This window comes from Megalopta genalis, chromosome 15 (genome assembly GCF_051020955.1).
Source record: "Megalopta genalis isolate 19385.01 chromosome 15, iyMegGena1_principal, whole genome shotgun sequence".
Taxonomy (NCBI): domain Eukaryota; kingdom Metazoa; phylum Arthropoda; class Insecta; order Hymenoptera; family Halictidae; genus Megalopta; species Megalopta genalis.
The window spans coordinates 5,657,784-5,679,361 of NC_135027.1; the positions used below are offsets into that span (position 1 = coordinate 5,657,784).

A 21,578-nucleotide genomic window follows, 5' to 3' on the forward strand; every position below is an offset into this window, starting at 1 on the left:
AAAATAATATTCATTCTTAAGAAAAATCTTTATTAAAAGCTAGACCCGTTAAAGTAAGGCAAGAGGTTAAGAATCTTAAACTAAGTCACACAAACTTATTAACTAACTCGCACGCACTTATTAACTAAGACGCATCCCTCGGCGGATGATAATCCCACGGCGGATGATAATATCTGTAATGAACCTGCAAAGATTGAATTCTAGTTAGTATGAATACAAAATAGGTGACAAGTCGAAATAGGAAACCTAAGACCAGCACACGAGTGCCAAGCTAACCAGCACACGAGTGCCAAACTAACCCGCACACGAGTGCAAATTTTGTGAATATGGAGAAAACGAAATTCAGCAACCATAAATTAAGAATCCTAGCAACCTACTAGCGCCTCGGGTACCTCGGGGACGCTACCCCCCGTACTCACTTACAGGCCCCTCCTGCAAGCGAGCCCCTGAGGGACCTCCGATCGGAGGAATTCCAATTTCAACAATTAACTAAGAGACGCACGCCGTTATTAACTAAGAGACACACTTTGATTTGTTTTCACGCAACTCTAAAGGGAATCGTCGACGATTGCGAGACGATGCTGCGATCCTTGGAACGGCTACTCGCAGTGCGGCATTTATTTCGCGACTCTAACACGACGCGTTGGCAATTTTCGCAGCTCTAACACAACGCATTGGCAATTTTTCGCGACGCTAACACAATGCGTTGTTAATTTCGTCTCGCAACTCTAAGGAAAATCGCGAATGCCTGCACTGCGGAGGGTTGCAGCTGCGGTATGGGCTCTGAAAGACGAACGAAGCTACTGCAACACGATTATTCTCGCAACGCTAACTTCGATACTAATTCGAAGACAAACCGCGATAATTCGTTTCGCAACGCTGGGATGCAAAAATCGCGATGTGCCCAACCGAGCTGATCGTTGAGATCTGGGTCCATTGTTGCAGCCGCGGAATGGGCGCCTGAAAAGTCGAACGAAGCTACAGGCAACGCGACTATTTCGACGCTACGCTAATGCAACGAACAGAAATCCGAAAGATTTTACTTTACTTTGTAGAAAGAACGAGTCTGTGTAGACTTTGAAAAATCTTAAACAATTGCATAATTGAAACGCGATCAGTTCGCAACGCTATATTCGAAGCTATTGTGCTTGATAATTCGAAGAAAAATCGCGTCTATTTTATTCGCAACGCTACGATTTCTGTTCAAAATTAATTATAGCATGATCAATTATATATTGATGATTAATATGATTGATCATATAGCGCGATCAATTCGCAATGCTATGGCAAGTCGCGGATGTGCCCATCCGAGCTGTTGTTGCAGTTGCAGCATGGGCGCCTGAAAAGTCGGTATATAAACTATAGCAACGCGATTATGTCGTCGCGACGCTAATGAACAGACATGCAAAAGCGAGTGGACTTTGATGATCTTCGAAATGTTATAACTTGGAATGGGATTGTATTTATTCGCAACGATATCTTTGACGCTTCTTGCATGTCAAACCAAATGAAATCGCGATTATTTCAATCGCGACGATATACTTTGAATAATTGATTTCAATGATAATGATAATCGCGATGGCTTTATTCGCTACGCTGATTTTCATCTCTGTTGAAAATAAAGCTAAACAACGCGAGATTATTTCGCAACGCTATTGCAAGTCGCGGATGTGCCCATCTGCGCTGATCGTTGGGGTGGCAAAACCAGCGCAAATACTACTACTACTACTACTACTATTACTACTGCAGCGAGTACAGTGACCAGTTAACAATACATATACATAATAATATACATGATAATATACACAATAATTTTTGTCTTACGATAGTATTAACCTGAAAATAAAGAATCTGAAAATAAAGGACCTGAAAATCCTAGCTAAAATGGGGTTATTACTTTCGAATGATTCTTCAAAATCAATTTGTTTCGACGAATGCGTGCGAATTTAATTACTCGATAATTAAATTCAAACGGAAAACGCAAATCATCGAAAAGAAAACATCCTAACTAGATATGCGATAGAATTCGCAATAAGTATGTGGTCACTGTACTCGAGAAAAATTGAGAAAACTACTGGTAAAATAAGAGCATGCGACTCACATTTGATGTGATGTTGGTTCTGGAATTTGTGGTAGGAAGAACTAAACGAAAGTAGGAGCGGAGTAGCAATAGCAGCAGCAAAGACAGCAGTAGGAGAGAGGAACACACATTTCAGATTTTAATCGAAAATATTAATTTCCATTTGTAAAAGATTTAGAAATTATTGGAAACCACTTGGAAAATCACATTGAAATTAGAGATATGATTTTGCCAAATAACTATTAATAATAATTTTACCGAATGTTAAGTAAATTTAGATTCGAATTAAATAGAAAATTAATTAACTTCGATTTTAGAAGGAAGCAGAGCGAATTTCTATTAAAAAATCCAATTTACTTATGATTTTGTACACTTTCTGTTATATTCTGTTATAGTAGTTGTTCCAACAATTAATTAAGTAATTTAACGCAATAAATTTCCTTGAAAATTATATTATATCTTGATTCTTAACAACTTAATTTACAATAATATCACTTTTGCAAGAGCTTTCCTCAAATGCAACTGATTCTTCCACTAAACAAGTAACGACTAATCGAGCAATGACTTTGAGCCGAGCAAGCAAACAAAGGACAAACGGATTTAACAAAAGACAAAGAAATTTAACCTTATCTTTGACGATCAAAGGCGATCGATAATTTCGATCATTTCCAATTATTTAATATTCGCGATAATTTATTTTGCAATAATGCTATCCGGTGCCCGAAAAATTATTTAATCGCTTAAATTGTTTATGAAAAGTACCAACGAGGTTTAATTAACAAGAGACTTGCACAAATCGGTCGATGAGTTATTAAAGTTTTATTTTCCTTTAAAATTATATTACATTTTAATTCTTAACAATTTAATTTATTATAATTTCACGCACTAAGTTTCCTTTAAAATTATATTATATCTTAATTCTTAACAATCTAATTTATTATAATAACACTTTTAGAAGAGCTTTCCTGAAACGCGATTAATTTCACGCACTAAGTTTCCTTTAAAATTATATTACATCATAATTCTTAACAATTTAATTTATTACAATTTCACGCATTAAGTTTCCTTAAAATTATATTACATCTTAATTCTTAACAACTTAATTTATTATAATTTTACGCACTAAGTTTCCTTTAAACTTATATTATATATTAATTCTTAAAAATTTAATATATTACAACTTCACGCACTAATTTTCCTTCAAAATTATATTATATCTTAATTCTTAACGATTTAATTTATTATAATTTCACTTTTGGAAGAGCTTACTTGAAATGCAACTGGTTCCTCCATTAGTCAAGTTCCGACTAATTGAACAACGACTTTGAGCCGAGCGAGCACGAAGGGTACCCCCTCCGCTGATTTTGATGATCGACGATCGCGCGATCGACGGCGATCAATAATTTCAATAATTTTGATTATTTCCAATTGTTTAATATTCACAATAATTTATTTTGCAATAATGCTATCCGGTGCCCGAGAAATTATTTCATCGCTTAATTTGTTCATGAAAAGTACCAACGAGGTTCAATTAACAAGAGACTTGCACAAATCGATCGAATTGTTTAAGTTATTATATCGAATTGCTTTCGTTAATTAATATTTATTTAATATTTACAATAATTCTGTTTGCCAGCAGTATGGTCAAGCACCTCACTGGCTATTTTGTCATTTCATTTGTTAGTGAAAATAACCGATAGAATCAGACATATGCAGTAATATTTCGAGCACGAATGTTTCGAGAAATTGTTACGGTAGACGAGTTCCGTTGATAAATCGATTGCTTTTCGATGTTTAAAATTTACGAGAACTCTTCTTACCAATGATATCATTAAATGCTCTCGTGGCTATTTCGTCGTATTATTTCGTAACAAAAGTAATTAATAACGTCAAACATACAAAGTGATTTTCAAAGCACGAATTTATCGAAGAATCGTTACATCGAAAATATTCTATTAATACATTTATTATCTCCAGCTGTTTAATATAATTATAAAAATTTCTTTTGTTAATGACGCCATCTAATACTCTCTCGTAAAAGTAAAACAAAGTTAAAAAAAAGTTAAACAAAGATAGCTAACAGAATTCGAGATTTAATATTTACGATTATTCGTATTACGATAAATTCGTTTTGCCACAATGATATTATTAAATACTCCCGTGGCTATTTCGTAACGGAAATAATTATTTACGTCAAACATACACAGTGATTTTAAAACCACAAATGTGTCGAAGAATCATTATATCGGAAATATTCTATTGATAAATTTATTGTTTCTAGTTGTTTAATGATTATAAGAATTTCTTTTCTTAATGAAATCTTCTAGTACCCTCTTGTTTTGTTTGTTTTACCGTCTAATGTTGGAACAAAATTAACTAACACAATTTGAAATAAAGAAAAAATTTCGAGGCATAAATATTAGGTAATCCACAGTTAAACGTGGATGTTAATCATATACCTAGCACATGTAAACGTCCACGAAAATCACGTTTTTCCATATTTTAATAAAATTTAGACAATTAAATCAAAAACTTTATTGTTGATCCGAAATTATCGTAACGGGAGTCAGCTTTATTCCGAGTCCTGGATTAAGCTATCGCACATTGAATTAGAGCAATTTTTTGAGCATTTATGCCAATTGATGTTTGGCAGCTATGAAAGGCATGTGCTCCTAGTTTGTTATATATTTGTTTATTCAAAATTCATTGCTTATTAATAAAATTGTCAACCGTGGAAGGTGGAGCAATTGGTTAGATGAAAAGAACAATTTTTTGGTAGGTCATACAGAACGTTTTATGCATTATCAGAGATAGCTACTTTAGCAGAGTAAAGCAATTTCTGTCTCTATCTTCGACTGTTTAGCATGCTGCAACCCAGAGAATGCGAGACTTTGAGATATGTACTGTAAATCCGTGGTGGTAGCTGGATCACAATACTGATTGGTCAATAGCTTGGATTTTCTATCACAGATGACGCCACATGATATTTCCAACACGTGTATGCAATAATATTAACAAATTAGATATTGTATATTACACTGACTAGAAGATTTTATTACAAACAATACATTTTTTTGCATTTTTAAAAATGCATTGTACGTTATTAAATATTGACATATAGCTAACAAAGAATTTCACTTATGATTTCAGACGAATTACATTTTACGTTTAAATCATATGTTATTATTTATTTGTAGGAAAAAGAGAAATAAAAGATTAATTTCTTACATTATAATTTTAAGGTAGGCTTATAAACGAATGTTTGTATTTTGTACTTGTATATACGAATCTATAAATGGTAGATAAGACTTTCTATACTTAATGCAGTAGCAAAATGTCGGCCATCGAAGCTGGTCCAAAACCTGTCCGGATATCTCCTTTTATTAAAGTAAGTACCGTCACCTGTTTCACTCAAATTATATAAAAAAAACAAATGATAATCAAACATTAGTAAAGTGATTCTAAATTATAAAGACAATAATTCTTTCAGACGTTCTTTTGTTATTCGAACGATTATTCTTTTCAGTTATTCAAGTTGATTGTATTACATAATTTTTACTGGATTTTGACATCTTCAACTTCACGAAATTAAATATAAATTTAAATAATATGTTCTTTCTGTGGTCTGTTAATAGAACTTAAATCATTAATGAATTTCACTGTTACCTTTTAAACTTTACTACTGACAGAACATTGAACAGTTGCATTCTTAATATTTAACATGAATAATGATTGTAATTATTGTATTTCATGCAGTTCAGCCGATGGAGTTTTCTATCACTTGGTATTATTTATGGGGCTTACCATCAAAAACGCCTCAGTAAAAGAGAAAATTTGCGTCGTGAAAAAGAATTGGCTGAAAAGCCCATGCGAGATGCAAAACTTGCAGCAGAAAGGAAACTTGCCATGGCAGGTAAAGAATATAAATCAATTAATGATTAATTGAAATTACTGTTATGATATTTTGAAGTTATGCATAGCTAAAAAAATCACCAGCTTCTACTATTCCTATATTAAATTGTAATTGTATATTTTTCTGTTTCAGCTGAACAAAAAATGTTGGATGATCTTGCCAAAGGAAAGCTATAATATATATTATCGTAATTTTATCATTAGTATACATGTTTCTTGTTAATAAATTTATCAAATGAGGCCATTATGTGTATATTTGTATCCAGAATCTGCAATAGGCATGACTCAAACTTTCTATTGTATTATTTATGAAATAAATTAATGTGCAGTGTATTACTCTAAAACTTAGATTTTTCAATATTCGCATTCATACTTTATTAATAAATTTTTATTGCAGCTTGTTGATGGAGTCATCGTATTATTAAAACACATTAAAAAATTTCTTCCATTTTCCAAAATTAGAAAAAAACTGCCCAAACAGGAACTCGAACCCTGGACTCTTAGATTAAAAGTCTAATGTTCTACTTTTTTTTAAGAACAATGTTTATTTTGGTACTTGTAAGTACATATTGCTTTTGGGTGGTATAAAAATAAACATAGAAAAAAAAATTAACCTATATATATTACGAGCCTTATTATACAGGGTGTTCCAAAATTATGGTACTTCCAGGAAACGAGGGATTACTGAGATTATTTGAAGTAACTTTTTTCTTAGCGAAAATGCAATCCGCGGCTTTGTTTACGAGTTATTAACGAAAAACACTGACCAATGAGAGGTCAGCTCGGCTGGTGCAAGGTGGCTATTTGTACATTTATTTTCTAATAGTAGAACAAACGAAATTTCGTCTTATAATAGTATTTATATTATATAATAATGGGTGTGCACAAATTCATAACAATGAAAACTACATCGAGTTATAGCTTTCCAATGTATTCTTTATAGTATTGTATAATTTGTTATATGTATCTTTGTATGTTATTGTATAATCTTTAACATCTCGTCATTTCATATGCATAACATAATAGTTGCCAGAAAATTCTATATCTTTAATCAATTAGTAATAGTCACTATAAAAAATATACTACATTCATATAAAAATAAACATAGAAAATCGTATAACGTATCACAACGTTTTTTTTTAAATAATATCTTTAGATTAGGTACTTTCATTGTTGCACTTCTATTGGAATGAAGATGAAACTATTTTTGTATATTTACAGTAATAACATTTTTAAATGCTTATATCGTAAATCACAAAAGTTACAAACATAATGGGCTTGAATACCAAATACAAACCGTTTGTATTAGGTATATATATTGTCATGGAATAAATTCTTGTTCCCGTATGTATCTTAGTTTTCCCTTTTACACTGAAATCAATTCTGTTTTGTTATCTTGAGTGATCAGTTGCAGAAGACTGCCATTAGCAGGGCGGTCTTGTCCTTGTGACCATTTCCAAAATAGACTATCAAATAAAACAACAATATTAATAAGTTATAAGTACAGATAGAAAATAATTATTGTATTGCATACTCTGCCACAAATTCTAGAGGAGTCCAAGAAGAGGTATCCGCATTGGACATCCACTTTCTGTTCATGGGTGTATCCAAAGTTACAGGTAAAATAGCAGCAACCAGAGAATCCTTTGGCAGACCACTTCCTTTGGATGCCAAAGACTTGGTCAATTGGTGAACAGCCCCTTTGGCCAGTCCATAACCAATCATTCCTAATTATATGAAATGATATAAAATAAATATTTTACATTTTCAAATATTTTCAGAAAATTATTTACCTGATGTTCCTTCCAATGCCGCTTTAGCGCCAGTTAGTGCAAGAAAACCTCCCTCCTTTAAATGAAGAGCAGCAATACTACTAGCAATGACTGAGCTCCATACACTTTGCTTCCACATAAGATCACTATTTTTTACATAATCTTTATGGCTAGCATTTCCACCAGCCCATCCACCAGCTACACAAATCACACCATCTACTTTGTTTCCATTTAAGATACTTGCAACTTGCTGGAGAATATCAGTTTCCTAAAAATTTACATTTATGTATATATAGTATGAATTTGTAGTCTCTTTGTATAAAAATGTATGCAATTACCTGTTCCTGCCAGGAGTTATTAGGTTTCGCAATTATGTTTGCATCAGCATGGTCATTTTCTTTCATATCAATGGATCCAACCCACTGCAAGTATGAAAAATAACCTGTTACAATATTGTTTATAATTTTTTTACAACATAGAAAATATCGTTGTCAGCAATAAAGTCTTTGCATAATGACTGTATAATTACAAGGTTTCATGATATAATGTGAAAGGATCTAGTTCTCCAGATATGACCTTGACGAAATTTTCCTACACAGATAAAAATTATTTAACAAGTACAATAAATCGTAATATTTGTATTAAAAAAATAATTAGTAAGGATACTACATTATAGTTTAAACACAACATTCAAAATATTGCACGAAAAAAACAACTCCTAAACAACAATTAAAAAAATATCAGACATAGTTTCGAAGAAACACGAAATAAACTTTACAAAAAAAGATAACAGAAAATTCTGTGCAGTTAAAAAAAATTGTACATATCATTTCAGATAAATCTTGCGCAATGAAATCTATTTGCTCAGAAGAATACATTTAAAAACAATGATTATTCGTTATTAACGAATTAATTATTTATCATGGTTTGTGATATTTGTTTTAGAATCATTCTTATATGAATAAAGTTGGTCGTCAGTATTTATAAAGTTAATATTCTTTGAAATTACACGGAAAAGCCGGAACTTTCATTACCAGGAAAGCCGACTTAATTATAGTGTAACAGATGTTGAGTCTTTTTAGTTCTAATAAAGGATTTCGTGCAGATTCTTAACTTACCCAATTATTTGATTTAAATGTCGAAACACAAACAGAGCCTAAGGCTCCTTTACCACCGTATACAAGGACGCGTCCCAATGTCTTCGCCATTTGTTCAATAAATGAGAAACAAGTTCGCGAAATAGGTTTCGGGTGTTTGCGCGAATTTATACGGAAGAGTACGAAGTCATACGAGAAACTCTCGGAAAAGTTCGTGAAAGGAGTGCCAGATTGCCAGATCTCAACATTAACTATGATTATAGATCGTCAGTCGAATGCTTAATATCGTATCACTAGAAAAAGCATCGAACTTGTTGCAATACATACAATGTTCGAAATATATTTAAGCGCAAATACTTATGAACATAAACACTTAAGTTTGTATTAAATAATATTATTCTGTAACGAACGCAGCTCAACTTTATATTCCATTAGTAATCAGTAAAGTATTGTCTGTTGGCTATGAAAGAGAATGCTAGGGCATTTAAATTTTACAGATAATACACTATCTAGTATCTCCTCTCAAAATTGACAAAAAAATATTTTCTGTTGATTGTTTTTTGTATAGGAAATATAATCTTTCCAATATTATAATTTTTTAGTAAATATTGCTATGAACAAACGACTATAACCAATACATCTTAATTTTGCACGTGTGTGCGTTCTTGTAAAATTAGTAAAGGAAATGATTTCTATGATTTTCAAACAGTGTTTGAAATACAAGCATTAATATTTTGATAATAACGACAATTTTGAATAACACCGATGTAAACAAACGATTATGTCCAATAATATTTGAATTTATCTTTGTTCTTTGTGAAGTAGCAAAGAAAATTCTTTCCACGGTTTATTTAGCGCTGTGCACAAGATATAATTTTAGTATTGATACATATTTATTAATATATTCGAAATAATGGAAATTTTCAATGATATTGTTCTAAAGAAATTGTTTGTACCAAATAACGTTTGAATTTTCCGCGCAGGTTCGTTCTGAAGAGTGGCAACGTCGCAACGACAGAGACCCTGCCCGCAACGTTCTCCGGGAGCGTAGGTCTAGCGTGACGTCACGGTAGCCTAGTTGGGTTAGGTTTACGCTGGAAATTCTAACGAGAAATTTTTTGTTCGACGATTCATGTTTTTCCCATCGTGTCCGCTGCGCTAAGCAAAACGTGTGAAGAGTGAACGCAGTGGCGAGCAGGCAATCGTATCTCGTGAACCGTTCGATCGCGAGACCTCGCGCTATCGGCGTATATGAGATTTTAAACGGAAAATGAATCGACATGAAGGTACGTACGTGTGCGCTGTTCCCTGGCCAGGCAAGTCAGCCTCGAATTCCCCCGTTCGCTAATTTCTTTCCTATTGATGGTAAATTCGTTGAATCAACGGTGATTTGAATTCATACATGGACAATTCGTGCACAATCGTCGTCGAGGTTACGAGATTTGCGACACATGAGATTTTTCGCAAGAGACATTTCTCTCACGAGCCCTGTATCAAAGGGTCTAATGTCAGAGGCCAGATGGCAGCACTTATTAAAAAATTACTCCAATTTCTGTAGATTTGTAATGTTCTTCTTTGATGATTTCGGTCAATTTTTTTGCAATGTCATTCCTTCTCGATGCTTTGTCCTTGCAGACAAAAAAACTTCGTGAAAAAATTCATTTTGGCCGGCTGTCAGAACGCTCTACCAGCTGACTACACTTTGGAATTAGTTTTCTTCTTCAATCCCCTTCCCTTTCTCATAATGTTAGACTTGTAAAACATATTGAAACATGTTCCTGTTGTTTCTCACTTTTCAGCTTGCCTTCTGATTTGCCTTCTTTCAATTTGGAATTTCTGTTCCTTAAAGAATGAAACATTGTTTATTTACCTAAAAGATTATAATTTTGGTATTTACGGTACTATACACTTGATTTTTTAAGTTGAAATGGTGCAATTCTAAAGTTAAAATTGGGCTACTTGTACAGACAAAGTTAATACACATTGTTTTTTCTATTACATTGTATCCTTGCATGTTACATAATTAAAATTACAAATATTGCGTTAAAGCGTAAAAGCATTATCGATATCTGAATCTTTGCATTCAGATTATAAGAAAACCTTCTGATCTGTTGTCTGCCTATAGATTATAAATTATTTGCATAGGCTACATTTATATTTATATTATTTTACTAGATCTATTCTACATCTTTAGTAATGGAACAGATAAATAACCTAAATATACAAACTAAAGAACTAATGCTATAAGTGATGTTATTCTATATATAAGTACAAATAGTGCTTACAATGCCACAAACAATGGTTAATCGCTATAGATATAATTAATTGTAAGAAATTATACATTTCTTATATCTCATCAATTAAATATAATATTGTATCATTTGCTTGAAATGATCTTTAATATTTACAAGTGATTAACCATTAATATTCATAAAAAGTCCATGTACCACTATAAAAATGTAGATCAATCTTAGTTTTAAGAATTGTATGCACTTGTATTCAGATTTAAAAGTAGACTGAAGCAAGTTACTTTTTATAGATTTGGTTCAAGGTTGCTGCACACATACATGTGCATAAGATATATATAAATATCTTTAGCAGGAACAACAGTGTTTATGTTTGTTCTGTTTCGAGACTCGCGGAAATCATGATTTCATTTTCACCTTTGTTGAAAATCCATATTCATTTCAGGGGTAAGCTGTGACTCTTGCTTAAAGGGTCATTTTCGGGGACGCAGGTACAAGTGCCTAGTGTGCTTCGACTATGACTTATGTGCTAGCTGTTACGAAGGAGGTGCCAGCAGTACACGTCATCTCACTGATCATCCAATGCAATGTATACTTACTAGATCTGATTTTGGTAAGAAAGTTTATAAATTCCCTGTTTTCATTTATCATGGTATTGTAGTAATTAATATTCGTATTTGTTATTTGTTAGAATTATATTATGGTGGAGAGGGAGTGAGTATAGAGCAGCCACAGTCCTTAACTTGTCCCTATTGTACAAGAATGGGTTTCACCGAGGCTACCTTGCAAGAACATGTTACTGCTGATCATCCAGACACCTCTTTTGAAGTGGTATGTAACGCAGCTCTTAATTTATGAGAAACTCAAATATGTGAGAATTAAACCAAATGAAAGATTTGGTATATGCAATAGAACACTGTGCAAGTACATTTTGCAATAGAAAACAATGTCTGAATATGCAAATTTGTTCTAGGTATGTCCTTTATGTGCATCCACTCCAGGAGGAGATCCTAATAGCGTGACTGATGATTTCGCGGCACATTTAAGTTTGGAGCATCGTAGTGGACCAAGGGACCTGATCTCTTTTCTAGATGAACCATCTTCAACTAGACACAGCGGTAGACGGGTACAACTGCATCAATCTAGAGTATTGGGTGGGCCACGACCTCGCAGGTATGTATATCGGCGAACGTGTGTAGCAAACATTGCAGTATAATCTGAAAAAGATTGTCGTATGTTTCAACCAAAATACAACAATTTTGGAGTTAATCATTCGGACAATATGAAGCAATTCTAATATGTATGTTGAGTAACTTGAATGCATCAGTGCATTGTATGTCTACTTCGAATGCATGTTGTAGTTGGTCTATTGTTTCTTGTTTGTATTGTAATGATTTAACGTATCAACTCATTAGGTACTCATTATTAAACCTTCGCATACATTGTCGCCAAATATTAAAGGTCACGAAATAAAACTTAAGGAACAGTTCCTCATTGTCATCTCATCTTAGATAATGTTCATTAGTGTGTCATTGGACCTGCAGGTCCATGCATTTCAGTTCGTCCGGGGGATTGAGTCCGAGTAGTCGAGATGGTATAGATCCGATTACTGAGTTACTCTCTCAATTATCCGGTGTTCGTAGAGGTACAGCAACTGGTCAGAGTCCATCAACACCTTCGCAATTACAACACTTGCAAATGCAGCTACAAATGGAGCGCCAACAATTTAGAGTATGTATACAGTGATATTTAGAATCAGGAGTCTTACTCGACTAGGGTATGCAGTATAAATAATAGAACACATATTTCTAGACTACTAGACAACAATTGGAACGGTTACCTAGGAGGCAGCCACAGGCTATTGGTTCTGTAAGTGGTGCAGGAGGTACCAGTGGAGGTCCTTCTACTACTTTGACCAGTGTGGTAGCAAATAGTGCGAGTAGTAATAATAATGCAACCAATGTGGCCAACCCGTCCGGCGTATTGTCTACCAATTCACAGAACTATATGTTTCTATTACCGAGGTATGTTAATCAAATGTTTCGATCAGCTAATACATTTCCTTACATAATAGTTTTCTCAAATAAGAAACCAGTACACGACATTTTTATTTATATATTTTGTCACGAGATATATGTATGTTAGTTCTTTGTCGAAAAGCACTAAACATGCATATCACGGTCATTGTACTAGGTGCCAAAAGCTATATTTTAAGATATCCCGTTGAGAGTAAACGCTGTGCATAGCTATTTTTAACTACCAACAAACATATGTTTACCTTGTTTAATAGGATAGCACTGAAAAGTTCGACTTATTTTCTTTTTATATTTACAGATGCATTACGAGTACTCTGTCTGACTTACATCTGCAGAACATTGAGCGCGAGAGCGCGAACAGGAGCTTGTTCACGCGCGAACTAATCGTCAGTACTCTGTCTCAAACATTACCGGAGTTAATACAGCAGCAGTCCGCAGCGCAAACGCCAGTGTCGAGCGCAACTACTGCCACAACCAGCCCAGAGACACCGAACGCCAACGCTTCGACCGTTTCTACAAAAAAATTAAGTTTATCTCAGGAGGCGAAAAGGGATCAAGCGACGAGTAAAAACGTAACGCAAACGTCTACGCAACAATCGCATACTGTTCAGACTGCTGCTGCTGATGGCGTGGGAACGGGTGTACAGACTCAAGGATTGCCGCCCCTAAACTCGAATAACCTCGCGACACAAAATCCGCCTAGGGTTCAAACACTGATGCATAGTGTATTACCTCAGCCACTGGTAAGTCTGTACACGAAATTTTAGTGTCTTGTAATATTCTTCTGGAGAATCCTAGAATTCCTTGAATTAAGTTGAATCTACTTCGTACAAACTGAAAACGTTAAGAACTTCAATTTAATTTGGAAAGATAGACAACTTGTAGTTATATAGAATGTTACTGAACTAACAAACAATCAGATTATTAGTAAATTAATGTTTGAAATGTTTGTGCACAGGTACTGCAGCAACCATTGCCGCCACCAGTTAGTAGAACTATCAGAGACCCGATAGCGACCCCGACACCAGCGTACCTTAGAGTCAGTCCAGTCAGTCCAGTCAGTTCAGTCGGTCCAGTCGGAGTAACAGGTTCTTCGCGTAGGAAGCCAGTTAGGGCTGTAGATGGCAGAAACCAGTCTACAGAACCTCCGCCCCCACACTAACCCCTCCTTAGCCCGTACCCACCCACCCTGACTCCTCACAGGACCCTCTAGCACTAGTCCTAGCACTGTTTAGAACACCTCATCATTATTGTTATTATTATAATATTATATATTAATAATTATTCGAATGCCCTCCTCCTCACCCTCCCTATCTTATCACTTTCCAAACAAAATGAAACTCTCTAATCTCGCCATCTTTTTTGTCGTTATTGTGACATGGAACAAGGGCAAGGGCTGATTCGCCGACACATGCAAATAATGTACATAACTCACTTCTTGCAGTCATACACAACTCCGCGTGCACGCTCCTCAGCGAGTCTTGCCACGTTCTTCCATATTGAAAAATTTCTGTTGTATCCTGTGTCACGACACACACGTTGATCTAGGACATTATAAGAGACTGGCAGAAAAAAGAAAAAGGGTCGCAGAGCACGGCAATGCGGATGAAGAATATTAAAAGTTTCATGGTTTACTCGTGACTGCGTGTTATAGACGACATTTTTGGGACAGAGTCGGACGTTCGATCAAGGCGAAAGAATACTCAAAATACGCATCTTGCTCGAATCACACCGGGAGCCCTGTGAATGCACAGAACTCAAGGAACTTAGAAAACGCACCGTGCCCGTCGTACGCACTACGCTTTTACAACGCCGGATCCGAGAGAGCTGGTGAAATTAATCTTTTTTCCTCTATATTGATTATTGTGTATTTTATTCACACACACACAATTATTAGCAGCTAACGTATCCTGTATTCTCGTTTTGTTTGCTTTTAGGATACGGAACACGTATTTTATATAAAATTAGGGTTTTATTTGTCACCTGGGTTGGTCTGTTTGCAATTCAACCTGTTAACCAGCTACCATATGAATAATTAACAATTGTAATAATTGATGTTGCTAGAAACATCACAAACGCACTTTAATTTCAAAGTGTTCAAGTAGAAACGTAAGAAATGGAGAACTTGTTCAAAGATGTAGGAAATTCGAATTAAATAGTTCTCCTGTTAGGAATTTACTTAAGACCGAAACAAATGCATAATATCCTGAGTTTAAAAATCACAATTCTAATGACTTTGTCTCGTCTCTTGCGGTTAACGGGTTGATAAATCTAGACTATAGAACGAAACGTATTAAGTCAGTGATCGACCATGAAAGAACTTTTAATGTCTTGCCGTTTCAGCGATACAAATTCACCACACACACTCATACATACAAACACGTATACACAAAAATTCCTAGACGCTTCGATAGCCTGCGGAAGTTTATGCAAATGTAGACATTTAGGAACTATTTTACAGAGATCATTTCCGAATAAGTTGGAAACCTCGATGAATTTTATGATATTTTTAAATATGTTGATCTTTAAGCACTAATGTATTCTATAAATGCATAAAACCCCGCGGTACAGTTATCGAATGGAAAGAGTAATCGAGACGGTCGCGATTAAATGTCAAATTAATCTCGATGCTTGCAGAATTAATTACTCCAACACCGTGTACTTGAAATTAGGTTGGCGGGCCATCCCTTGGCATGTTACAGCTGCTCTAGCGATCGTTGTTGGAAAATGGAGGGATTAGGCTGAGCTTTAAATTATATTTTAAACGAGAACCCAAAACGCACTTAATTAAAAAAAGAACGAAATATATTTATTAGGCGCTCGTGTCCTTTTTTAAAATGATTCATTACCGCACGGCATTTTATTGTCTTTCGTTTCTTTCTTTTCGCCAAAAGTGACAAATCTAATCGCTCCATTTTACGGTACGAAGCGAGATTAAACCATATATTTATACGTGTGTTTTGTTTCGTTTTTTTTCTTTATCGGTGTAAGAGGCTTCACCTGAATCATTGTTTGTTTTATTTTGTTCGGCAATTTAATTTGTCGATTCGCGTTTTAACGAGGAAGAAGGAAAAGATTATCTCGCACGTGACGGACAAAAATGTGCATTGAACGCGTGCGTGTGACGTAGGTGGAAGTACATTGCGTGAATTATTCTCCAACAATGCTATTGAGAGTAGAATCGAAAATTGAACCAGCTTGCGTATAAAACAAGTAATTAGTTATATTTCGATCATCTCCACCCTCTTGCTCCTTTCATAACAGCCCCTGCCGCCATCTTGATCCACATCCCTAACCCCCGCTCTTTCTTTTTAATTTCTCCACCATAGGTTTCCTCGTTAATCCATTTGTGTACATTTCGTTTTGTAATTAATTTTTCTTTGTATTAATTTCTCATCTTATGTTGCTTTAACTTTTTCTTTTGTGGGTGTATCTGCCAGACGTGGATGATGAAAACAACAAAGTAAAATTATACATATATATATATATATACACACTTATACATATACATATAAACTGATAAAAAATTATATAAAGTATGTAGCGTGTGACTTTTCATTATTATGATTATTTTTTAATTGTCTTTACATGCTCTCGCGTGTTCCGGCTTTTTTGAACGTTCAAATTCGGAATCGAATTTATAATTATATTAACGTTACGAATAACCAAAGGTGTTAAAAGACGAAACGTTTCGTTTCTCTCTCTCTCTCTCTCTCTCTCTCTCTCTCTCTCTCTTTCTATATATACATATATATATCTCTCTTTCTCACCCTCCTGGATCTTTCGTTGAATTTCTGTCTGATCCCTTATTAATCGTATTCCCGTGTACTTTGCGATTCGTGAATTAACAATTAACACTGCGAGAAAAGAAGAAAAGAAAACTTGAAAAAAGCCACTAAACAAAAAAGGAACAAAAAAAAAGATAATATACTAACTGCCTTAACACGAATTGCCTGAGAAATTCACAGGGAACCTTTCGGAGAAGTGTCGATCTTATAATTAAAAAATCTTACAATTTGTTAACCGGGTGGTTTTGGGACGCGTAAACAATCACACAAGGTGAACAATTAATTTTATCCCGCAGTATAAATACATAAACACGGATATAATCGTTGCTGTTAGAAAGATATTAAAACGCCGAAAGACTCTTCGCTAGATCGGAAGAGATGGCATCGATTACGGAGAATGAGTTAGCTCGACGGAGAGGAAAAACGTTTTGTCACGCGGATCAGAACGAAGCAAGACTCTGCGCGAGCATGCAACACGAAAACTCAATTTCCATTGATCGACAAAAGAAAACGAAAGCGACGAGAACATCGACAGTGGCTCCGACTTTTCCTATGTATCGAATTCATCTTTCTTCATATAAAGTCGACGATTAGCACGTGCTGCGCCTCTTGATTCTTTCTTTCACGATTCCAAAGCGCCGCTGTTCTGTCCGCAGTAAACTAGCGTCGTTCCCCTTGTTTCTACGTCACTTCCGGAATTTCGAAAGCCTCAAGCAACAATCCGATTGATCGTAATTAGCGTTACACTGCGGTCGCCCGGCAAGTTGTAATTATCGCTGAAAATAACATGTTCCAATTAGCTAAATATTTCATTATTGCGTTTATAATCAATATAGAAAATCCGCATATTAGGTGGCGAAAAAAGTTCACGTGGACTTAAAGAAGGAACATGATCAAAATCTAAATCTTTATTCAATTCCTTAACTGTCAGAAGCCTGTCAATAGATTTTTCAACAACTTTCAATATTAAAAAAAGTTAAAAATTGTTGTCATTATCGAACAATTGATTGGCAAATCTTTCATTTTCAATCAAGAGAGTTGTGCGGTAGAGAAATTTTATAAAGATTGATTAGGCGTGCTTTTTCCGATACCTAATAATTGCAGCTACTTTTCAATCGAACTCTGAGCTATTGTTACCGATTTTTCATTTTAACTTCCTTGATAAGTTGAAACCTTGGCGTAACCGTAAAGAGAGTACGGCTTTTTACGTTATACAGATATGAAGTCGTCGTAACTTTCTCTCTTCTTTTCCCTCCCTTTTCGTTTCGAAATGTTTCCGCTCATTTCGAGATGCAGTGGCAGTGGTGGATTATGCATTCGAGAGGCCTAAGGCAGAATAAGATTTGGGAACCCTCGTTTAAAATCACGGAAACATTAGTGACTAATGTATAATTTTGTATGAACGGAGTCTTCGGGCATGTGGGGTTCAAATAATCCGCCACTGGTCAGTAGAACGGGGAACATCACAAAATTTTTAATTATTGTACCGAAAGGTTTCCAAAAAAGAAAACTAGTAAAACTATGTTTTTTTGATTTGCGACAAACGTTTCTAACGAAAGAAAAGAGCGAACTTGGCAACGAATTTGCATGAACACGATGCCATTAAGATATCGAGAAAAATCGGAGGGATTAAAAAACACGCTTTTTCTTTCTCCACTCCCGTCTCCTTTTTTATTCGATGAAAAATTTTCCCGTTCAGCGGAATCGACGCTCTCGACTTCTATTCCAACTATATTTTACTTACCACACAAATATATTTATATGTATCGCAGGCATACGTTCGAATAAATGTATGAGCGTGCACGTTTGTGTACCGTAAGCGGACAGCAGAAGCTGGCAAAGCTTTGATCTAAATGTTTTTTATCCGCTGTTCGTCGAATAAAGAAAGAGTCCCGCTTGTAGAAGTTTAAATTACAGTCTTATTTCGAACGATTGTAGAAATTCTTGTGGTAAATGGAAACTTTTTCTACCTCTTACGATCGATAATCGATGATCACTAGACTGCGAAACGTTCTATTAAGTTTCAAATAATTCCACTTTTTGTTCCTAATTCAGTCATCTAAAAGAAAAAAATATTATTTGATTTGAATTTAATTACAGCGAAACAACAGATCTGGCGGTCTAGTGGTCATTCGCATGTATGCACACGTATTGAGGCCAAAAATACAAAAAAAAAGAACAAAACAAAAAAGGCAGAAAAGAAAATCGCAAGGTCGAGAAAGTAATCTGAGTAGAGGAAAGAAATTTTCAAGATGCGATCGAATACAATGATTTCTCATATATTACGCTCTTATCGCGATACAATTTTCTTATCGTTATAATCGATTTATTAGTATTAAATAATAAATTAGGGCTTGTAGATAGATAGAAGCCCAAGATGGCGGAAGTTTGTATAATTATACATCGGTACGATCACTTCAGACGAAAGAGATGTCATTGACATTTGAACGACGCTTTGCCACTTAGCCTGCTAACCGGAGAAGGCAAGTTGACTCATCATTGGTGTTCAACCGTATAGGGCTATAAACTTTAGATTATTTTTTTCCACCTACTTACGTAATCATTCTTGGATTTATAGAAATCGCCCGGTTGTCAGGTTAATGGCGCGTGATTCCACTCACACTCGAATTACTCTACTTTGTCGTTGTAAGAAATTGTCTGATAATAGGAAAAGAGTTGCTAACGAATAACCAACAAAAAATGAAAAAAAAAAGAAAAAAAACACATTGTAAACGTGAGAAAGGAAACCTTTTCTTTCCTATTAAGAATATTTATTATACTATATTTTCTCACAGTATTTTTGTACTGTGATATAAATATGCATACGCATAATATGCACGACAACTGTCGCTGTTGCCTTCCTCACGTCAGAGATTTTTTTGTTCAAGGAATTTCGTGGTACACGTTCGATAGACGCACGAACGCAAGCAACTCAAAAGACTCTAAAAACGTAATAAGTAAATCGAGACGAATACAAGAAAGAAATGTTCAAAAGAACACCATTTTAATTTGACTAACGTTGTCGCGCGTCCGTGAGAAAACTCGTTGATCGAATCGTGTCGTATCTCGCTGATACTCGCTGGTTTACAATCGATAGCTAGATAGACTTCCGGCGTACGATTTCTTTCGATGAATAATTAAAACGTGTCACCGACAATGTATTGTATATCCAGTGTGCGAACCGTACAATCGGGACAGGATCGTCTCTCGATCGGTGTACGTTCTCCGTAAAATCGATCAGTAATTAGCCCACGAAAGTCTGGCAAGTTTTACTTAACAAAAAAAGAAAAGTAGAAGGAAAATGAAAATGAAATTAATTGAAAGGAAGATGCGAGTGGTGTGCAGAGGAGAGCAGGATAAAAAAATTTGTAACAACTAGCAAAGCGCATATAGATGAATGTATCAACGCTAGGTAAAGAAGAGTGGGTTGAAGAAACTTAAGTAGTGGCTTTTGTGGCCCTTCAACATCTAGACACAGGTTTTCTTTCTTTATTGTTGTTTCGATTAATCACGGGTGGTGTACGGGATAGAAGAGTAGAATCAAAAAAAGAGTCTACATGACGGAATCTCTCTGCAAAGTCCTTTCTAGTTCATCGGACAGAAAGACAGCGAAAAAATAGTATATGGACGCGTGTATGTATGAGGAAGAGAGAAACAGAAATACCGTGTGCATGTCAAATGCCTATAAATGTATGTCTGGCCGAGAAGGTGGGGAAACAGGAACACAATTATCTTTTTCGTTTTGTAAAAGGTTTTTCGCTTGGATTTTATAGCTTGGTAAAGTCTTCGAAGTAAGGTTAACAACGCGATTCTGCACATATAGGAACATTGACACTCGCGACATTGCGATTAGTATCGTCGTAAAACTTTCCTCGACACGGCCGTATTAAGCGTGATCGAGCGTTTGAATTTCAATGAAAAATAAAAAAAAAGGGGAAAATGGTATTTAGAAAAGAAATTTTATCAGCTTCGTACGTGTGCAAGCTTCAACGTGAGGTATTCGCTTTGCATCACGATCACACGAAACAGTTTTCGCGGGAACTTTTCGTGAGGCAGGTCGGTGATGTATGAGTTTGATTTTATTATGAGAGCCCGGTGTCCGTACGATTGATAAAATATCATATAGATTTTACACGACTATAATTCACCCACGAGATTACCTTAATTCGGCTTTGCACGTCGATGACGGCCAAAGTTTGTCCTTCGTTGTACAAAGTGGACTCCGGAACCCTTTTTGATCTTGATGAAGTTGCCGCTCAAGACAGTACGTGTTGTCAACATGGATTTTGCTAACGACTTTTTCCCCCAAGCCTGCTCGAAATACGTACGTGAACAAATTCACTCAATGCGATGATGACGGTTTGCGAATTTTTACCTGATTTTTAAGAATTAACCGATAACAGAAAAAATGTACGAGCCTGATGAACGAACGCAAACAGTGTGAGAGAGAGTACTGCGCGTGACACGTTGAAACGGAAAGTGTTGAGACGAACATTACTATTAAAGTACTGATAGAGAATTAAAATGAAATCTTATACATAATAATTATTGAAATGTAAATTGTGTTTGGTTGTATTTTGTGTTATTCGCCTCTGATGCTGAATATAATGGAAATTCGATTGAATCTTGTTGTTTCTACTTACTTTA

General features: G+C 35.1%; 3 protein-coding genes across 3 annotated transcripts; 2 read left to right on the plus strand and 1 right to left on the minus strand.

Annotated features, from left to right (window-relative positions):
- The first annotated feature begins 5,309 nt into the window (after positions 1–5,309).
- ATPsynE (ATP synthase, subunit E) lies at positions 5,310–6,336 on the plus strand. The gene is made up of 3 exons (XM_033468755.2): positions 5,310–5,468; positions 5,837–5,993; positions 6,126–6,336. Exons 1-3 carry the CDS (start codon positions 5,415–5,417, stop codon positions 6,167–6,169), a joined length of 255 nt encoding a protein of 84 aa, XP_033324646.2. The 5' UTR covers positions 5,310–5,414; the 3' UTR covers positions 6,170–6,336.
- A 496-nt stretch (positions 6,337–6,832) lies between these two features.
- On the minus strand, positions 6,833–9,084 carry Dhpr (dihydropteridine reductase). Its single transcript, XM_076526513.1, has 5 exons — positions 8,883–9,084; positions 8,103–8,186; positions 7,786–8,032; positions 7,527–7,719; positions 6,833–7,458 (listed from the first exon to the last, which is right to left on the minus strand). The coding sequence occupies exons 1-5, from the start codon at positions 8,970–8,972 to the stop codon at positions 7,359–7,361; spliced, it is 714 nt and encodes a 237-aa protein (XP_076382628.1). The 5' UTR covers positions 8,973–9,084; the 3' UTR covers positions 6,833–7,358.
- An 828-nt stretch (positions 9,085–9,912) lies between these two features.
- On the plus strand, positions 9,913–21,555 carry LOC117219725 (E3 ubiquitin-protein ligase KCMF1). Its single transcript, XM_033469087.2, has 8 exons — positions 9,913–10,147; positions 11,553–11,720; positions 11,799–11,938; positions 12,081–12,280; positions 12,652–12,838; positions 12,920–13,131; positions 13,442–13,886; positions 14,102–21,555. The coding sequence occupies exons 1-8, from the start codon at positions 10,132–10,134 to the stop codon at positions 14,303–14,305; spliced, it is 1,572 nt and encodes a 523-aa protein (XP_033324978.1). The 5' UTR covers positions 9,913–10,131; the 3' UTR covers positions 14,306–21,555.
- Positions 21,556–21,578: the final 23 nt, after the last annotated feature.